This window comes from Heliconius melpomene, chromosome 13, assembly GCF_056956725.1.
Source record: "Heliconius melpomene rosina isolate 202511_hmr_F chromosome 13, ASM5695672v1, whole genome shotgun sequence".
NCBI lineage: Eukaryota > Metazoa > Arthropoda > Insecta > Lepidoptera > Nymphalidae > Heliconius > Heliconius melpomene.
Window position 1 is genome coordinate 1383698 of NC_140401.1, and position 21920 is coordinate 1405617.

At 29.8% G+C, this 21920-nt stretch overlaps 3 protein-coding genes across 3 annotated transcripts; 1 reads left to right on the forward strand and 2 right to left on the reverse strand.

The window, feature by feature from the left end:
* Positions 1–79: 79 nt before the first annotated feature.
* On the reverse strand, positions 80–8629 carry LOC146532403 (akirin-like). Its single transcript, XM_085195771.1, has 5 exons — positions 8187–8629; positions 5508–5695; positions 3611–3736; positions 3054–3138; positions 80–2492 (listed from the first exon to the last, which is right to left on the reverse strand). The coding sequence occupies exons 1-5, from the start codon at positions 8365–8367 to the stop codon at positions 2482–2484; spliced, it is 591 nt and encodes a 196-aa protein (XP_085051897.1). The 5' UTR covers positions 8368–8629; the 3' UTR covers positions 80–2481.
* A 265-nt stretch (positions 8630–8894) lies between these two features.
* Chmp1 (charged multivesicular body protein 1) lies at positions 8895–12132 on the forward strand. The gene is made up of 4 exons (XM_085195769.1): positions 8895–9091; positions 9429–9673; positions 10137–10357; positions 10880–12132. The coding sequence occupies exons 1-4, from the start codon at positions 9070–9072 to the stop codon at positions 11001–11003; spliced, it is 612 nt and encodes a 203-aa protein (XP_085051895.1). The 5' UTR covers positions 8895–9069; the 3' UTR covers positions 11004–12132.
* A 476-nt stretch (positions 12133–12608) lies between these two features.
* Positions 12609–21852, reverse strand: Sms (spermine synthase). Its single transcript, XM_085195767.1, has 7 exons — positions 21392–21852; positions 20343–20451; positions 19186–19308; positions 16622–16708; positions 16225–16382; positions 15544–15735; positions 12609–14810 (listed from the first exon to the last, which is right to left on the reverse strand). Exons 1-7 carry the CDS (start codon positions 21671–21673, stop codon positions 14640–14642), a joined length of 1122 nt encoding a protein of 373 aa, XP_085051893.1. The 5' UTR covers positions 21674–21852; the 3' UTR covers positions 12609–14639.
* Between the last annotated feature and the right edge of the window lie 68 nt (positions 21853–21920).

Sequence of the window (21920 nt, forward strand, 5' to 3'; positions counted from 1 at the left end):
TCACGTTTAGTCATACTTTGTGCCCCTGCGCCATGACTGGCTTCTATAATGTAAAGGTAATTTAAATGAAAAACATTCATAATTATAATATCTTTATTTTAGATCTTAGAAATAAGTATCATACCAGATTTTTCATGCATAGAAAAATCAAAGGCGTCTTCCAATAAATATAAGGGTCCAACCAAAGCTAATATTGTAATCCTATAATCTGATACATTTGACTTATACATTTATTTATTTTCCCAAAAATTTTCCAGACACAAACAACAATGAACTTAAAAAAAATTGTGCGCGTCCAACAAATACAACTGCACTATTTTAATACCAAGATTCTGAAGGATATTATATAAATGCAGGGTTATAATTAAAAATCATTTATAGTGGTGTTTAGCTAATTTATTTTCAGTTCTTAAACGCCAATAACCTACTAATAATGAGCTGATAATACAATTTAAAAAAGACCTATCCTAATTTTTTATTGAATAATGCTTGGTAACAAATTATATCCTGTTTTGTATTCAATAAAAAAAAAACTAAATATCAATGTATACAAAACGTAAGCCCAATGATGCTTAAAACTTCAACTCAATTGTCAATCCTAAAAAAATATTTGAGTGATAAAATAAAATAACTTAAAAAGACTAAATGTAATTATCTAAATAAGCCATATGTATCAGAGAGTAATTTTAGTTACACAAGACTATAGTAGTTCATTTTTATTTATTTTTGATTTTGGAATAAATATCAAATAATCTGATACTAACAGCCATTTTGTTTAACGTCTTACTAAAGAAACTAGACAATAATAAAAATAATAAAAAAAAAAGAAAATTTTTATACTACAACTATAATATTTCGACAACACTAAATAGTAAATTAAAAAATAATTAAACAAAATCAAAATTATGGCTAACTAATTCGCAATCAACACATGAGAATGATTCTTAACAGGCACTCTGTGTGAATTTGTGTTATTAGATATACTAAGTCTATCTATGTCCATCGTTTCAGAAAAAAAAAATATCATTCTCAACTGCGTAAGACCAGCATCCTTGTATCCAGTTGGTACATGACCAACTAGAGATATTAGGTATAGATATTATAGAGTACAATACAGCCAATGAGTAATGGCCAACCTGAAGATAGCTAGCTGGTTAGATGGCTGCGCAGATTTGACTTTAGGATTTTTTCTTACTTTTATTTTTTTCCAGAGTATACAATGCACAAAAATCTAAGAGCTTAACTTCAATGCAGCCATAACACATCGACCATATGGTATTGAAATTCAATAGTTTCCCATGCCATCAGTCTATGAACACAATTATGCAGCAAATCTTAACTAAGCATTATAAGCTAATGTTTATGTGGCATGACGGTCCTGTGGAACTTTTGTGTGTGGTGTTACGGAAAAAAATGATTATAAATCACTATCTTCAAGTATTTCATATCTTTATAAAAACTGCCTTATAATAATATTATAAGACTTGTTTTGTTGAATATGCTTATTTCAGAAAGTACTAGTTTCAATAAAAAAATATTTTGTGTCAGATACAGTCCATTTATCGAAATCTTTATACCGGCATTAATATATCACGTTAATAATTTTAATGTAGCCTACTGCACCTGTGGTTAGTTTTCTCGGGCACTTGTATATATCATGCCCAAGTCAGTTATTTCTATATAATGATGCAGACAAGGCCACAGATGAAAAAAAGCTAGCAATAAATATGTATCTTCATGAGAGATAAGGACTAATCTCTTTATCATATTGTTTTGACAGAAAGGAGATTGGTAAAAAAGAGATAATGTTACACAATAAAAGATTGCATGTTAATATTCAATTTAATTATAATTTCTAGTCCAGTTCTTTGATTATGACTTTCATGTGTGCCAGTTGAAAACAGATTACATTACCAATGTGTCGAGTTATTTCGAGAACAAACAAATATATTTCAGTGTCGTTTTACTTTAAAAAATGTTATGTAAAAAAAAACAGCATATTTGCAAGATGACATATTATAAAGAGATCTAGTCAAAACTCAACCACTAACAAAACACTGCATACTCGTGAAAAAGAGTAAGAAACATGTAGAAAGTAGTACAATTAGTTGAAATTTAGTTTAGTTTAAATCAAAGAGTTAATTTATTTATATCTGTACATAAGACAGACATACAGCTGTCTGCATTGATTGTTTTAACACATAAAACATGTAATTCAATGCACATGTACACAATAACGTAAATCAATCAAGTCAAAGACAAATTTCGTAATATGTATTTTCAAAAGAAAAAGATTAAGATGTAATTACTACAACAGGAATGTCTAGTACTGTTGCACATTTACTAAATAACACAAAAAAGTTCCACAAAATCTTAATGTTATAAGATCATAAGGATACTCTATATTTCCCGCATATAATCACATATACCAAAATATGTTTGTCTTGAAATTGTTGCCTGATGCAAACCAAACTGTTGTTATTAGGACAGATCTGAAATATAAAAAAAATATATTATAACATTACAAAAAGCACATAATTTTCTTAAAGCCGGAATGCACCCCCACATACATCAGGGTAGGCAGAGTTAATCAAGGGTTAAGGCGTTGCTCACTTTCGGCCCAATTTTCGAGACATTACGTGTTAAGTAGCGAAAACCAACGCCACACTTTTCTCATTATAGTAATAAGGAACTTTAGTATAATTTTCCAAAGTATTAAATTTTTAAAATCTAGTAGGCTAAGGTTGTTGTAAAAAAAACTTTGTTGCTGTATTAGTGTAAACTGTTGTTGTACTAGACTAAAATACTAATAAAATGAATCTAGCAATGTTTGAGAGGCACAGTGTAAAACTGGAAACTGTAAATATTTCATTTCTCTGCACTCGTAACAAGACTAAGGGCGGAATTGAGATCTGCCATTGTTGCGATGCGAAACACGCAATATCTCGAGTATGGACAAAAATGAATGGAGTTTAAAACACTAGGTTCCTTCTGTCCACATGCCATATGTGGGATATAAGATAAAGCAAATATACGGTGACATTTATACTGACAGCTCGGCATAAGATCCTGATGCATGTGGTGCTCGGCCTCCATGCCCAACGGCATGCACGTGCTGGGCGGCGGCCGGCGCTGCACCTGAAATAAATAATTACATTTGTACTTAGTAAACTTAACTAATATATGTAGATTTTTGATACAATTTATTAAAATATACAAAAAAGTTTATGATTAATTTTAATTTTTAATAAGTAAACCTTAAAAAAAATCAAGGCCGGCCGCCGTCGGGGCACAGGGGCACAGAGTGTGACTGTAAACACAACTGATTGGGGGATCAATCCCCACCCAAACAAATGATATATTTATTTAAAATTTATATTTCTATTTCTTCACTCTGGTGTCGAGACAGAGCGCGGTGTTGAGTTCCGCCACTCAGCACGCAATGCCTCCAGAATTCGGCGGAAAGTGGGGAACGTAATGTGTTAATACTAGGTTTCCCCCTCTGCCTACCCTGCTGTGTGCGGGATACAATGTGAAACAAGTCAAGTCAACTAAACATAGTATTTAACTCTACTACTACTGGGTGAGTGGTGCAGTAATAACATAATACCTGATCAATGTTGAAGCGCACAAAAGCCTCGTACTGCTCGGCCAGCTTGTTGTTGAGCGCCACCTCGTACTCGGAGCGCAACGCCGCCTCCTGGTCGCGAAGCAGACGCTCACAAATCATACGCATCTAAGGGATAAAACAAAAATGGGTTATTGTAAAATTTTTAAATTAAGATACTTATAAATATTTGAGAGGCCAGACATGGTACAGGGGCAGCGTAAGCGTGCCACTGTAAAAGAGAAAAGTGTTAAACAGAAATTGATTCCTCACTTTCTATAAAAGCTAAAAAACTTAAACAACTTTTAGGACGTCTGGCAGGAGTAATTAAGTTCTAAATTCAAACTAAAATAAATAAAAAAACAAAATGCAACTTCAGTATGAATTGTTCTCAGTTAATCAATTTGCGAAAGCTCGACTTGAATAATTGAAATACTGTGGTATTATTAAGCGAAAATTAAAACATATTCATTTTGTTTATTAATCAAATTAAGAACAATTTCCGAATATATTGAAATAAACATTTATTATTTAATAGTACAATAACCTTGTGTTTATTATTCAAAATCACTTTATTTCAACCTTGATTTATAACAAAGCAATTATAGAACTGATTGTAGGAAAATACTTAAATATGTAAACTATGATTTAAATCAAACAATTTTAATCAGACGAAAACAATAGAGTTATTAAAGAGAAATGTGAATTTATTAATAATATAAATTAATTGAGCTGTTGCTCACAAGATCTTCAGAAAAGAAGTTATCCACAGCTTTACTCTAGTTAAGATCCTCACATTTCCTACTTTCCGTTCAATTTTCGAAACATTGCGGTACTCAAAGCAAAGCTTTTTCTTGTTTCTTTTGACAGAGCCAGGAAATAAAGTTAAGTCATTTCCCCTTAATTGGAATCAAACCCAAAACATCTTTACAGTCAGATTCTCTGTTCCACTGTGCCCTCATTTTATTTTTCATAGTTGAAGGAGAAAAATTAAATTTGTTGACTGCAGTAGTGTACTAAGCATTTGGCAATATATCAATTGCAGCAAGATGAGGTAATATCTGCACTATGCTGTTTTAAGATGAATCAGCCAGCTCATACAGAGTCAGTTTGTTATCACCACTTTAATAGAAACCACAATTTTAACTACTTTATAAAAGCCTAATACAATTAAAACAAAAGAGATTTTGCCAAAAATGAAAAGGTGATTTTTTCAAACAAAATAATTCATAAAAAATATCGCACGCAGAGACATAAACCTATCAAAGGTGCACTGCCGCACACGCCTCAGTCACGAAATCGAGTTGTAGGTATTGGCGGTAGGTAAAGATTTTGAGTATTCATGATATTGGCATTGAATTTATTTGTGAAGAAAAGGAATTCGGATGGATTTAACACTCTTGGTACTAAGCTAATTATTTTAAAAAATTAAACATGAGCAAATATACAAAAGACCTTTGTCACACTATGTGACTTAATGTACTCTGATAAAATTATTTTCATTACCGGCTCAACAAAGCGCGGCATAGTTTCGACACTAAACGTCTTTTGAGACGTTATGACAGATATAAATAACAGAGAACATAAAATTCTGTAACTATTCACATTTTCATTCACAATACAATTTTTTCTGTGGTGGATGATAATTAATAGGGCTTCCACCTTCCATCTTCCCTGTAGAAATTATTCCATTTATATTGGCTTAGAAATTATTTACACATATTTCACCATCTTGTATCCAGCCCCTGAATACCATGACATATCCTAGAATAACATTTTCTGTTTTTTACTAGTATAGTTACATCACTTTAGTGTCATAACAGAGTCAATTGCTATAGTTTACAGAGGCTGTATAATTAACAAACAACATATAAAACAATGTTATAAAAAAATAAATAACCTGTTTAAAAGTAAACAAGGCCCTGTGCTGCACTTTCTTCCTTGAATGCGTGGAGCGCTGTGACGGTGAGGAGTCGCCCTCGCTGCCGCTGGACGACGAGCACGACGCTGTCACGCCCGACGCCATCCGCAGCTGACGACGACGCTGAAGCCGCTTTATCTGATCGTATATTTCTTGTATCATACGCTCTGTAAATAAAATCATAAGAAAATAGCTTATAAAATTAGCTTTGCGGTAATAACGTAAAAAAAGTTATTTTGTTTACAGCATTATGGAACAAAATTTCCACATAACCATCCTAGTCAAGAAAACTATGTTATGAAATTTCATTCTGAACTTGTTGTGAATGATGGAACTCAAGTCTGCATAATTATTAATTTATTTTTTAATAATTTCATACATTACAGAGAATGACCACTATGGAGTTTTAATTTAATTGTTAAAATTGATTAGTTAAAAGGTTAAGGTCAAAACAGCTTAGATAAAGGCTGCAAATTATATGTATCATGATCTCTGAAATAGATTTGTAATATCCAACTATCTAACTATCCAAATAATCCAAACATTTGGTTTCAACTTTGATCAGTTCCAGCCAAACTTTTACCATGTCCAAACTTAGTACTTGTGAGGCTTCACTCTGTTAACATTTGTGGTCCCCAAGTAACAAAATCATTATTTCTAGTATACTGTAAATGTTAATAAATAATTGATATTATAATAACAATCATTAAAATACTTTAAAAGATTAGTAGTTTAAAAAAAAATCAATTAGAAGTGACATTTCCAATATTTTCAATAATTTATTAATCTTAAATTATAAATATAGGGGAGAGTAAAACTTGCATAGAGTTACATTGCTTTTATACCTGATTATCTATATGTCAACAACTGTAAGTTTGTTTTTGTGGTAGCATAAATTGATTTTTTGGAATTAAATTGATCTTTTTATAATCCAGTAACAGATTACATTAGGAACTGTAATAGATTACATTAGGATAAAAGAGGAGTAGGAATGTGGTTAGTTTATGTGCCTGTAGTCAGTTAAAGTTGGGTGTAGTAAATATTTTGAATTTAATGTTTGGCAAAAACACCACATTTTATTGAAAACTGATGCAGGTATGTTTCAATCTTAAACTGTAATTCACAGAAGGGTTACTCATCATTACATTACAGAAAAAAAATGAAGAAAGAGTAATATTTGTAGTCCTGGGACTTGAAAAACCATCACAGGATGTCGATTTTTCCGATATTTTTTAAAATCAATATAATATGAAAAATACATGACAAAGATTTTTTTTTATATTTTTCTCATAACTGTCACGACTTGGTCTATCACCTGGTTTCGTTTTATCGTTGACTCCTGGGACGTCCTGTATATGGCAACTACTTTATATTTACTCTAGTTAGAGATACTTATGTTTTTGTCTATTTATAAAGTATGGTTTTAAATTTTGTTAATTTTGAGATTATTATTAGAAACACTCTAATACATTATTATTTTTGTAATATTTATTGTTTTCTTATTTTAAATTTGTACTTTATTTAAAAACATAATATTACTAAAAATAACTAACCAAGTGTAGACTATACCACACCATATGTTGTTAAATTACATTTTAAATAAGTTTAAATAAAATTAACATAATTTGAATGAAAGTTTCATCCTCAAATAAAGTACTTTTTCTTTTGTAATTCACAGATATAGGTGAAGTTTAGTATTAATATGATAATTAATTAAATAACTTATTGTATTTAATTTTCTTATATTTAACCACAAAGTTTCATCATAGGCGAGGAGCTAACTCACATCATACTACAAGATCATTATGTAAAATATTTTTTTTATATGAGGAATATTAAATGTCACTATAACAAACTTATTGTTTTTCAATACTTTTTATTTTTTTATATTCATTACATTTATGGTTAGTAATATAAGCTGAGGTATAATTTTATATTTTTACACTATTACAATAACTGATATATTATACAAAAACTGAAAGTTATATAGCTATATATATGATATAGATATAAAGCTATATCATAATATTCAGAATTAACATAAAAGTATATTTTTTTATTGAAACTTGATAACTAATATTTATAGATAGTCTCAAGTTATTGCTTTTTTAAATGAACAAGTCATAATTTCAAGCTGTTTTGCTAAATTGTGTATCACAGTAATGTGTGAATCATTTCAAACGAAAAATGTATCGAGTAGCAAAAACATTTATGAAGAAAAAGTTGAAAACTGCTGCAAAAACAATTTTATTATTTCTCATGGCAGGCATTCCAATGCATTATTGTAACAGCGTTCGGGGCACAACGAAAGCAGGTAGAAGTTTATTGCACTACAAAAAGTACCCCATCTTGTACACGATTGCTTAAACACACAATGAACAGCTCAATATGCACTTTATTCTGTCTTTGTCATTTAAAGTTTTTGTTGAAAATAGAAAAAAAAAACAAAGCAAAACGCCCAACGGTCATCACGCACCACCTGTCTCTCTCTTTCACGATAAAAATAATACTCACGATATCAAAAAACAATGGCGATAACTATTACAGCTGGCTAATTATTACATATACAATTAAATTTTAATAATTCAAATTCTGTAATTCAAGCACATAATATTGATTTTTATGTTAGCGACTTGAGGTATACAAAAATAAACAAACCTGGGGTCATTTTTGCAGGCGCAGTAACGGTCTCTCCAAATACACAACTTTTGGCTTCAGCCATTTTCAAGCCAGGACTTGTGCTTGTGCTTGGAGTAAGTGGAGCACATCTTCGTCTTTTAGAAGGCATTTGTGCCATGCCATCCCAATCTAAATTTCTTTTAAGTGTAGCACACGCCATTTTCTTTTTACGCCCAACGAACGACCTTTACTGAATTTATACAACTAATTTTAAGTTACTCATAAATAGGATAAAACTCGAAAAATATTAGTATATCTTATCGAAAAATAACACTAAAAATTTAAAATAACTCTTAATAAATTATTAACTATAAAGATTTCTGAAATTATTTCAGATTATTCGACACAACTCCGATCTCTCCCTTCCAAATCCAAATTCGGACTTCAATTCAATGACTGACTTTTCTTGTATATTTTTTAATTTTGACAGCATCATTGTTCTAGCGGTGTACCAACATGAAGCACAAAAACCATAGACCAATTATGATCGGATACTTATATTAAATAAAAATACTAAATATAAGCATATTATTTCTTAATCACATATTTCTCTTTTTATATTAAATAAATATTTGATTCTACCACGAATACATGTTATCATATAAAATATAAGGAGTAATAATAATAGTTCAATAATTTTCTTAATATCTTATCGCTTGACATACAATTGCCTAAATTAAGTGAAAAACTCGAAAGTGACATAAATCATTTGTTGTTGGGGATCTTGCATCAAGAGTTGTGACTCATCTGGGTGAATATTTGTTTCGAGTTTTCAAACTCACAAGAATTTTTAATTAAATTAAGGCTTAAGCCTGTCTTTCTTTGAAAATATTTTTATAAAGCCGTCAAACTGGGGAACGAAATGTCGTCATCCGCTATGGAAAGTATCCTTTACAATAAAAAAGTGTAAAAAATTGTAAGTAATGTTTGAAGTTGATATACTATTTGATACTTTCTTTACATTCTCGCAATTTGTTCATTAAGTATGTTTTAGTTTTGATTGTACAGTAATCTAATTAATGTTCAATAGTGAAACAATAATTGTAATCATAAGAAGATTAAGAAGTTTTGGGTTTGTTAAATATAATACCTATATTTACATTGTGCAATATACTTTTAATATTTCATGAAATCTGCATCTGCATGAAAAGTTTCTTATAGTTTTGTTTTTTTCTTATCATTTGTACCAAAGTACTTTAATTTCTTAATTCATATAAACAGAACATCTATTTAATTTAAAATTTGCTGTAAAAGAGTTAGAGCGGAATTCAAAAAAATGTGAAAAAGAAGAAAAATTAGAAAAAGAAAAGGCTAAGAAAGCCATACAGAAAGGTAACATGGAAGTTGCTAGAATTCATGCTGAAAATGCTATTAGACAAAAGAATCAAGCTATAAATTATTTACGAATGTCCGCAAGAGTTGACGCAGTCTCAAGCAGAGTACAGACAGCATTAACAACTAGAAAGGTAAACAGTATTTTTGTAAAAAGACATTAAATATCTAATAATATAAATCGAGGATTTTGTGGCACATTTTACAGCATCTAAATCTAAATGCTATGATTGTGAGTTCAATCAAAAACAAACCAAAAACCAAGGGAATGGTGACATCATGGCCATATTTTTAGACAAATTTGTTGTTCATAACATGTCTGTTGTAGGCACAAAACTATTCTGGAGTGGACATAGATCACCAATCGGTTAAATTTAAATTATATTAATTTTCATGTTCTAGTAGACAAAATATAGTGTTGAGTTTTACCACTTAACATACAATATGATAAAAAAAATAATTGGGAAGTGGGAAATTGAAATAAATTAATATAAATAAACTATGATCTTGCTGCCTACCCTGCCATGCAAGAAAAAGCAAAGTAGTCTGCTTTTATTTCATTAAAATATTGTAGTATAATGAGAAAATTTTATTCAGGTCACTAATTCAATGGCGGGTGTTGTAAAAGCAATGGATGCCGCAATGAAATCAATGAATCTCGAGAAGATATCTAATTTGATGGACAAATTTGAAAGTCAATTTGAAGACTTAGATGTACAATCATCATACATGGAGAACACTATGTCACAAACAACTACTACTGCGGTGCCACAGGGAGATGTGGATAATCTGTTACAACAAGTTGCTGATGAAGCTGGGTATGTCATAATTTTTATAAATAGGTTTATCATTTTGGGTCTTGAGTAAATTTTTATGTTTTTGTTTTCATGAGGCCCCATTGAAAGTGGGCTAGTGTGTGACTGATTATATTTTTTGCAAAACAGTACAGTATAATCCATAAATATATTCTTTATTGCAAGTAATAACATACACAAAGACATAATAAAAATTGTAAAGATAGTTTACAATGGTGGGCTTATCACTATAAGAGATCTCTTCCAGCCAACCCATGGAAGTGAATGAAAATCAAGTTGCGGTGTAGAGACAATGCAATTAAAAATAAAGAAACAAAACAATAATATTAAAAAAATATATATAAACATAAAACATAGTATCTATAGAAAATAAACTATATATACAAACAATCCTTCCATTACTTAACCATGACTGAACTATCTGTTGAGCTGATTAAAACTGGTTATCTTGTCTAATGTGTATGTACGTATAAGAAAAATTCTAAACAGATTTCAAATATATAATTATATTATAATAAATTTCAGTTTGGAATTAAACATGGAGCTGCCATCCGGAGTACCAAGTACATCAGTTGGCACAGCAACAGTTGTTTCTCAAGAACAAGATGAGCTCACACAAAGACTTGCAAGGTTGAGGCAGGCTGAATAAATGTGTATATATGTATAGATTAAGCTTATACAAAAATAAACTGTTGATAATATTATACATAATATTATGTAAAATTAGAGGCTGTATACATAGAAATAATTCAAAGATTGTTTAAATACATACTATAAAAAATAAATTTGATGATATAACTTAATAATACTGGAAAGAACATATTTAGAAACAAAAATGTTAATAGATCCTTAATATTCAATAGTTCTTATCTAAGAGCAGCAATGGTAAAAAGACTTCTTTACATGTACATATATTGTTTATCTTTTGTTGCACTTTGCCTCCTAAATAGCAAGATTGATCTTTTTCATATTATATTATTTGCAATGCAATTGTCAGCTTTCTTAATCTATGTATTTAATATTGGTGTGTGCTAACTTGAATGCTTATTCCGATAAATTCTTGTTATTGCACTTATTAATTGTTGTTAAATGATATATTATCTTATGTTATTTATAATTATAAAATATCAGCTTCTGAGGCCAGTCATGGTGCAGGGACACAAAGTGTGACTGTAAAACCGACTGGTTGTGGGTTGGATCCGCACTCAAGGAGATAAAATATTTAAATTTAAATTTCCATCTCTTCACCCTGGTGTCGAGACAAAGCGCGGCGTCAAGTTCCACCACTCAACACGCAATGCCTCCAAAATTCGGCAGAAAGTGGGGAACAGAGTATCGTAACACTACGTTCCCTCTGCCTACCCTGCTTTGCCAAATACAGCAATATTTTTTCCAGCTTCTACATGGGGTTTTACGCGCACGGTCAAACGAAAAATAACTTCTCATTGGCTCCATGTACAGTGAATAACTTTGAACCTTTTAACATTATATAACTTTTCACAATAAACGGGCTATCGGACTTAATAATATCAACCACTCTTTTTTAGCTTTATAATATTAACATATGTAGATATAAAAGTATAGTCTTTAAAAGTCCTCTATGTACGCCACCAGCCTCTAATTTTAAATGTTAAGAAATAAATTTTGTCCGTGGAGACTGTTTTCAATGGTATTAAGCTGCCTTGAACAGCGATATGTTAATTTTGTTACATGAAATTTCATATTTTTCATTATTTTTTATTATATATACTTAAGATAATAAAATGTATATAAAAATATTTTGCGTTTTTTATTCAGCTACACTGAAACCGACATACACTCCCCCCGGATTTTAGACATTGCATTTTAAGTTGCAGAACTTAAGTTCTAAAATCTATCTATCTAAATCTAAAATTTAGTTTTAAAACTACATTATTAACTAATCCTATAATCCTTGCTATGGTATATGATAGCCTTAAAATATAATTATCAACATGTTTTCTTTAGCTTCATGTTGTATTTCGCATATAGTAGGAAAGGCAGAAGGAACCCGGTGTTACCACGCTTCATTTCCTGACTGTCGAATGTTTGATATATTGCGTGTTAAGGTATGGAACTCAACGCCGTGCTTTCTTTTGTTACAAGAGCGAGAAAATGAAAATAATTAAACCCGGCCTCTCAGTTGGGGTCGAACCCGCAATCTTCGACATCCACACGACCTTTCATGTGATAGCCTTGCGAATGTATTATAAATCTAAGAAAGTAAAACTATAGATATATTGGAATATTTTTATTTATTAAACAAAAAAAAACAAGCACAAATTGTAGTCCAAACAGTTAACTGCACTAAATACTTCTAAGGCTCCTTAGAATCTATAATACTTTTTAGTTGTGTTAGGAAAAAAATGCAATACTAAAAAATAGCAGTAATAATTAATTTAAGTTTACAATCACAAAATATATCATAGAATTTACACATTTAATTTATAATTATATACATATTTGTGTCATATTTTAAGTGAATTGGTGCAAAAGTGGCCTGACATTAAAACAAATTATACTGCTGCAATAAAATTGAATTATTACAACTACATGGCTATATATATATATATATATATATATATATATATATATATATATGTATATATATATACTACTACTTGATTATATATATAGCCAGGTTATTGTAATAATTCATAATTATGTTAAGCCACTTTAGTCCAATTATAATTCAATTATCTATCAACTAAATGGCAGCTCAAATATCATATAAAATAATTAATACCCGTCTAATAAAAATACATATTTTTATTGTGTCTCGTTTAGTTAAGTCTATTAATATAATAACACTAGGTGCTTTGATAAAAGATGAAATGGATAGACTTTGCAATTGTAATATTAAATAAGGTCTCGTATTCATATTTTTAATAAAAATAGCTTCACGCTCTATCCCGCTTATAGCTGTGAAGTTAGAGGGAACCTAAAAAATATTATAGTGTTAAAACACTCTGTTCCCCAGGCACTGCTTAATTTTCGACACATCGTGCGTTGAGTGGCAGAACTCAATCCCGCGATTTGTTTTCCAGGACGGGAAATATAAATAATTCAAATATAACCATTTCCCGAGGGGGAAACGAAACCACAACCATCACTTACAGCTTACGCTGTCTCGCTACCTTGACAGATTCATGAATTTAAATTTAATTATTTTGTGCAATTTTTGCTTAATATTAAAGATTAGTTAAATTTTTAATAGTTGAGATAATTACCTACTGTTTGAATCAAAAATTGACATTGCAATTTTTTTCAAGTCACAGCCATTTTAGCTAAAAATTATAGTTAATACAAAATTTGTACCAGTTTGTGTAACAGTCAGTGCCTTTATTAAAATAGTATTAATAATAAGTTAATTCTAATTAACTAATTTAACTGGAAAAAGGTCTCAATTGAACTGTGTATTTGTTACAGGAATACTTTGCAAATTATTAATGTATTTAGATAATATTTTTGCACAAATAGATAGCTTTTCTGAGACGTTATTTAAAATCGGATATTAGACAGTACATGAATATAAAAGTATGAATACTTTCGTTTATTCTTTTTTATTATATATTCTTCGAAATAACTAAACTTATTTGCTACTTTAGCTTTTAAGAATTTTAAATCGCCTTCAAAAAGGGCGCGAGTTTGTCTATTCTTAGAAGAACTGTTATGTCTTTTCGTCCGAAAAAAAATGTTGTGACGTCTGTATATAGACTACCCAATAAACTTAATAAACATTTTTAAATGGATGGTCTCTAATGAAGAATGTTTTCAGTTACATATCGTATTTTTGCTCCTATGAACTTAAAAAAGTTGTATTAATATATATTTATTTATTATATATTTTTTTCCTGATACTATTTATATGCCATTGTGTGAAGTATTTTTTTAAATATAACACTAGTATGTATTACTTGTATTTGTATAGTACACTGAAGAAATAAATTTAAAATGGTTAAGTTAAAAATGTTTTGGTCATAGCATATTTAAAAATATTATAAGCACTAAGTTAACTCATAGGCTATATGACTAGTTTAAAACAGGTGCTTCTTATCAACAATTACTTTAAAGTATTTTCTTGAATATATTTCTGAAAAATGTATTTAGATTTGTATAACCATGTTAAATATAAGGCCACTTTCACACTAACTGATATAAATATCAATTTGAATACGAGACCTACATTTAATCAGCATATAGTGAATAAAGGACTTTTCATATATAATATTAATACTAGTAAAGGAACATTAGGATTCTTTGGTGGTTATTCATTTTGGTCTTGTTCTTGGTTTTTGAAGGCAATTTGGTAAAATATCCAGTCTTCGAGGAAGGATGGGACGAATGCCTTACACTTGTCGAATGTCACTGCGGGTTTCATTTTCTGTAGTACTTGTTCGTATAGCTCGAGCGACTCGGGTGATGTTGCACCGTTTCCCTTTATTTTAATTTTTATTAGTATTTTTTATTCTAAATTCATATTTTATATGTAAATCATTAATAGATTACTAAATTTTTGCTTTTTAACTTCTCGCCGCCTAATTTTTGAGGCATTACATGCTAAGTGGCCGCACTAAACGTTGCGTTGTCTTGGTATCAAGAGTGTCGCTGTGCCGCTGTGTAGCCTCTTAAATTTTGTATACGACAATTATATATTTTTCACATTACCCTTACAATGTTATTATGTAATATTTGAGTAACATAAAATCAATAAAAATCTTATGTTGAGATATTTAAAAATCAAAACAAGATATGTTATATAGATATTGTGTGAATTGGGGGAAAACTTAACACCACATTTTGGTTTCACCTGAACACGAAAAAAGCTGAGGCCAGTCATGGTGCAGGGGCACAGAGTATGACTGTAAAACTATCTGGTTGTGGGTCTGGTCCCCATTCGAGGAGATGAAATATTTATTTAAATTTATATTTCCATTTTTTCGCTCTGGTGTCGAGGCAAGAGCGCGGCGTTGAGATCCGCCACTCAATACGCAATACCTCCAGAATTCGGCAGAAAGTGGTGAACGGAATGTTTTAACACTAGGTTCCCCTTGCCTACCCTGCTGTGTGCGAGATACAGCGTGAACTGGTTTAATTTAAAAAGCTGATAACCCCTTAAAGCAACTTAAATCCACCACCTCTACCCCATAATAAAAAAAATACTCTCTTACATGCGTCATAAACTTCCCACTTGGCTTCAATATATTAAAAGCGGCTTTTAATATATTAATCATGAATTCCCATAGTTCACCACAGGCCGCCTCAGATATTGGTATATCTGTGAGGTCACCAAACACGTAATCCACTTTCTTGTTCTCTTCTGTGAACTTCTTTATTGTCAACATGCAGTCTTCTACTATTATCTGGAAAGAATTTTTTTTTACATTTTTATACTGTCCACGACGATTTCTAAGAGGGACAATTTCGCGGGTTCAAATTTTTAAACGTTTTCTAAAAACGTAAAACAAAACATACAAAGTAGCTTTTTAGTCAGGACATAGCGTGTAGCTATTATTCCCTCGAATGTAAATCGAATTCACTACCCCACGGTGCCTTTACTTTTAATTCTCGTTAGCAAATATAAGTAATGATTACTTAGATGAAACGTGATGCATACTGAGCATACAGCTAATAAGAAAGTTCATATTATATAATGTATATCTAATAACGCATTAAGCAAGTTGTACACAGACATAAAAGCTGTGAAAACAACGTCCAATAATGAGTGTTCTTACTAATACCGTCCATTCTCAATTTTTTACAATTTTTGAGACGTAGCGGCCACATTTAATACTTTAACATATAATTTTATGTTTATTTAGCTTAGAAACGCCTATTATTTCAATATGAACCTCAAAGTTAGGCCCCTTTCTCCTCTCAAGTACATCCCCACATATAGACTTGAGGTGTTTGTTGCAAGCTTTCATCACAAGCTCGTCTATTTCTAACATCCATACATATTTGGGATTTTCTTTTAATAATTCGTATAGTAAAGCGCCGTCGCCGCCACCTGTGAATAATAATAATAATAAAATCACTTTAAAAATAAAAAAAATATTTGCTTGTTATTCGACTCATATAAATCATGTAGTAATATTTTTTTTATTATATGATCTTAAATTTTTTATTCACTACAAGCATCACTACCATATGGATAATAAAATTATTATTAATATTAATACCATTTATACAAAACTCTCAAATAAATTCACGTTTATACGTATTCAATATTATGATTATATTTTTTACCTAAAATGACAATTTCCTTTCCTTCATAGCTTTCTTTGCCTCTTTGCATCAAAGTTTCAGTATAAATTAGATCAGCCTCTGAAATATCTGTAACAAAATCATTCAATATTCATTAATCATGAAATATTTTTATTTTTTTAAGTACATTTTTAAAATTTGCATGCAATAGAATGTTGTGATTATTATACAATTTTTGAGGCCGTCGTCGTTATCAGTTTAGTTTAGTTTAGTCCGCAGTGTAAAGTATCATTTACGTAACTAAAGTCACATTATGTGAAATAGGGAAATATAATTTAATTCTTTTCAAAAATCTTCAATTAATTAGGCCTTTATTAGTATTCAGGCTACTCGTGGCGCACAAGTGTAAGACTGTTGTGGACGCGACTAAATGTGAGTTCGATCCCCACTGAAGATAATTAAATATTGAATATTTTCATTACTTTCGCTGTCAAGACTAAGCGCGGCGTTGAGTTCTGCTACTCAACACGTAATGGCTCCAAAATTTGGAGGAAAATGGGGACGGAGTATCCTCATACTATGTTCACTCTGACTACCGTGCTATTTGAGGGATACCGCGTTAAGCTAAAAAACTAAAAAACGTTAAAGAACTTTTATATAAAAATATGTATGCTACATAAAATATGCGTAAAATAACTATTACAATATAAATTTAATGTAATGAACGTAATATGCCATTGTAAAACAATGTAAAACATAGAAAATTAACGATTTCTAAATTAAATGTTACAAATTACAATTACTTTAATTGTAATTTGCATATAATAGACCAAGTTACAGAGTTCATTTTGATATTTTAACGAACATACGCTTTTTGTTATCTTATCAGCTATAAGAATATAAGTCACAATGATTCATTGGCGTTGTAATGTGTTTAGGTGAAGTCATCTTAGAAATAAAATGATAGACGTTTCTTATTTCAAAGCTGTGTTAATTTATCTAAATACTAGAGACTGAAACGCGGCTTCACTCCCATAAACTTATTTTTATATTATAGCCAAAAGATAATATTTATTTTCAAATATGTATATTTTTTATTAAAATTAAAAAAATGATCAAAGATATGTGTACAAAGTTTCATGATAACTGTATCAGTAGTTTTAGCGTGGAAGCGTAACAAATATAAACATATAAAAATTTCGACGTAGCTTAATGAAATCTTACGGTCAGATCGGACGGTTTCCAAGAGGTGTGGGTAGAAATCCTGCTATGTTTAATTATATGTATGTGTTTTCTAAAATGATATATTAGTTGTAATATACAGTAGAAACTCGGTTACCCGGCCCTCAGTTATATGGATTCGTGATTATCCGGACTATCAACCGCGATTATTATTTTGTACAACCTACTACAATGATACCTAAGAAAATGTATATGTACGTAAATGCGTACGTAATTTATATGTGTATAAATTGTATGTTGGAAAATGTTAATAATTTCTTAATAAACATTGATTTTCGTTGATATGTACTTATTGCTTTTAATATAACCATTTGGCGCTACATATGCACCAGCTAATTAACTAACTAAGTTAACCAGCTTTTCCTTATAGATTCGATTATCCGAGTTCGACTGTTTAACTGTTCATGTAAAAAAATCGACAGTTACAGCGAAGACCAAAGTTGGATTTCGCCAACCAACAAGCAAGTCTCAAAATGTGAACAATTTCCATTAAATATCAGAAAACAAACGAACTATAAACACTTTTTTGAAATTTAATTTTGATGTTTGAATATAATGTTATAATTTTTAAATACATGACATCGTGTGTAAATGTGCATAAATATTGTAGATAAAATTCCATTTGACATAAAAGCCAGACTTTAATTATAAAGTATAATTGCTATTAGAATAAGATAAAGTATAATTACTATAAGAATAAGAAATTCTACGCGGCATGATTAAGACGTACACGTTAATTGGCTAGAGCGCTTGGAAGATATCCAAAAGGCGTGGTTTTAAATGACGCTATGTTGAAAATTTGCATGTGAAATATATATATTTTTTTAATCTCGAGTTGGTTAATTTAAAATTACTTATTTGTCTCGCTTAATGATCTTTATTCATGATAATGTTAGTTAGAGAATTAAGACTTTTTAAAAATGGATATAAATATTTATATATATTTTTTAAAATATTAAACATAATCATGATTTCGGAGTATTGTGATGACAATGTATAGTTTAATTAATCAAACCACAGATTAACAGGGTTTAAATTTTGGTATATTAAAATTTTGATATGACTATTTTTCGTAGTACACAACTAATATACTATAAAAATGTTTTCATGTCATTGACACTATAGTAAACTAAACATTATCTAATAGAAAGAACAGAACAGAACAGAACATTATCTATCTATACTTATAATAAAATCAGTATCAGTATCAGTGTCTGTACATGGAAGATATATAAGAAAAAATATGATATAATGATATTAGAACAAAAGTAATACATATTAATAGATTAATAATTATAGTTCAAATAGGCAAAGCCACAAGCAGGTTACTAATTTTACAATATAATAATTCAATATTAACTTACTTTGTAAATCATCTAGCACCAGCATATTACCAAATGACTTAGAGTGTACAATTTGAACTTTCTGGAAGGATGACTGTTCATCAAACACTACTCCGTCTATATCATATTCTAGTAGCCTTTCATCTGAAAATATTACCAATGCAAATATAATGTATAGAAAACAAAACTGATGTTTTATTACAAAAATTTTGGGAGATCAAATGAAATCCAAATAAAATGTCCCCACATCCATCTTTTATGTGACTAGAAAAAGTATTAGTTAAATTAACCAATGTATTTATAAATAATAAATAAATAAAACAAAAAACCTTTTATTTCTTGCATTTTTAGTTAGTAGTACATTTCATAAAATAAAAATAAAGTGTAAATTGAACTATTACTTTATTTTTTCAACTTCATATTTGTCATTTTAGCACTCAACATGATGTATTGCATTAGCAGAATGAAAAAAAAAATACCCCCACCCTGTCATTTAATTTTATCTTATTATTATAATGTATCAAATTAAATTGATGCTTATTTAAAAACTAACAAGATTTAATATTTTATTCTCGGCATGTAATACCACTGAAGACTTATAAAAACTAGGACATTGCTATTTATAATATAAAATTTTAATACACAGTAGAATACCCCTTATTCAAATTAAGGGATCTGGGTGTTTTGAAAACCAATATTTTCAGACAACCAAACTGTATTTATTCACCATATACATTTGTCTATAGGAATACAAAGAAAACTATATTTACATACATAATATCTGTAATAAAAATTGAGAATAATTCATAAAAAAAGTAATAGGTCCTTTATTATCTGATGTATTTAATAAAGTAAATGATAAGTCAATAAGTTAAGTGCAAATTTCACAGCAAGCATTAGGCATTTTGGGAAAGATGTTGAGACATATTAAGTCAAAATTTTACATTTACATAGTAAAGTTTTCTAATGTATAGTGTTTTCTATGAAATATAATTGAGTGTAACCAAATGTCAGTAAATGTGCACTAATGCCAAGAAAAGTCATCGGAATGAGCAAAGCTGGAGATAAGTTGTATTTTGTTTGATCAACATTCAGTTTGGATAATCACTCTTCTACTGCATTTCTAAGTAAACATTTTCAATGATTATGAAAAGAGTACTTGTAAAAAAATTACTTACCCGATGTAGGATAATACCTGCCAAATAGGCAACGTTTTATAGTTGGAAATGCTTGAGATTTTACAGCTGATATGTACTTTCTCAGCTGACTTTCCAATACTTTAGCTGTCTATTAAAAAAAAAGGATAAAAAAAATTATGATAACATAAAACATGCAAAGGCAAATTATCTAATAGAATGTAAGGTTGAGCATCTTCGCTGATTACTGGAAGATTCATTGCATGTTGTCACTATATAAAAGTCTAAGAAGAACCATGCAAACCAATAAAGTGGGAATGAGTGTGTTTAATGCTTATAACTGTAAAAGTAATATTATCTTATGAAATTAAATAAAATAATAACAAAAAAAATTTATAGACATTGAATAAATTACTAAAAGAATTGATATTAAAACAAGTTACACCTAGTTATTATTATTACTAGTATGTATGTATAATACATGTAACTTGGGTGCCTTTTTAATTTTTCTACATGTATATAGTGCACATAAAAACCAGCTTGCATTGATGAAGTGATTCATTTCAGCTCAATATAATATTGGTATGTAAAAATACTAATATCTAACTTTAACTATACAAATGCAGAGAACACCACTTGTTGTAATTGAATTGATTTGAGATCATTTAAATCTTTTAGATTAATAAAACCAAATAGTTTACTGTGCAAATAGTATCAATGTGATATTAGTAAAGCTTAGGGCCAACCTGAACTGGTCAAGTAAACATCATATTTATAACCCCTTTTGATAGTTGGTAAAAGCTTAAGTCTGTCACACTCCAAGGACATTCTCACTGAATTTTCCAGTAGCTTCGAACACTAAAACAATAGGCTTTGCTCAACCTTAATTCTTTTCTCAATACAATTGCACATATCAACAATTTGAACTAAATAAATTATAACTTTATTACATAATACAATGAAATAAAAAGGTTTATTTTAACTCGACTAATTAAAAGATTAATTTAATTTGAAGCTACAAATGTCACTTAAAATTAATAAAGTGTGATCGCGCAACTGTAGCGTTGCTATTTTAGTCAAATTGAGCTAACCTTGAAATTGATTAGTGGTTCCTCGTTGTCTTCTTTGTAATATTCAATGTTCACAGTTACAAGGCCGCGGTCAAATAACCTGACGGAGACTGTAGTTCCTTTCTTTCCAGTCAGCAGTTTCAGTGATCCACCATCAAGTTTAATATCAGCGGCTAATAGGAGATTTGGTACATAATCTTTAAGTACTGTTTCTAATTGACTAAATACAGCTTTCTGTCCGCTCTCGTCTCCTAAACGGGCGGCATCCATGGAGAAATCCAAGAGAATAGTTTGAACTGACATTTTTGTATCTTTTTAGCGTAATACTTTCACTATTAAATAGTAACTGGACGGAGACCGGCAAACTCAGTTATAAGGAAACTGTAGAAAGAAGAAGGCGACGCTTTCAGGTGATTTAAATTGATTTGCAATTTCGCATAACTTTGTTAGCTATTATATAGTGACAAATTGACAATAGTAAACAGTGTTGCTTACAGCAATAATAGTAATAAAGTAACTATAATCTACGGGAAATATTATTTCTGAAATA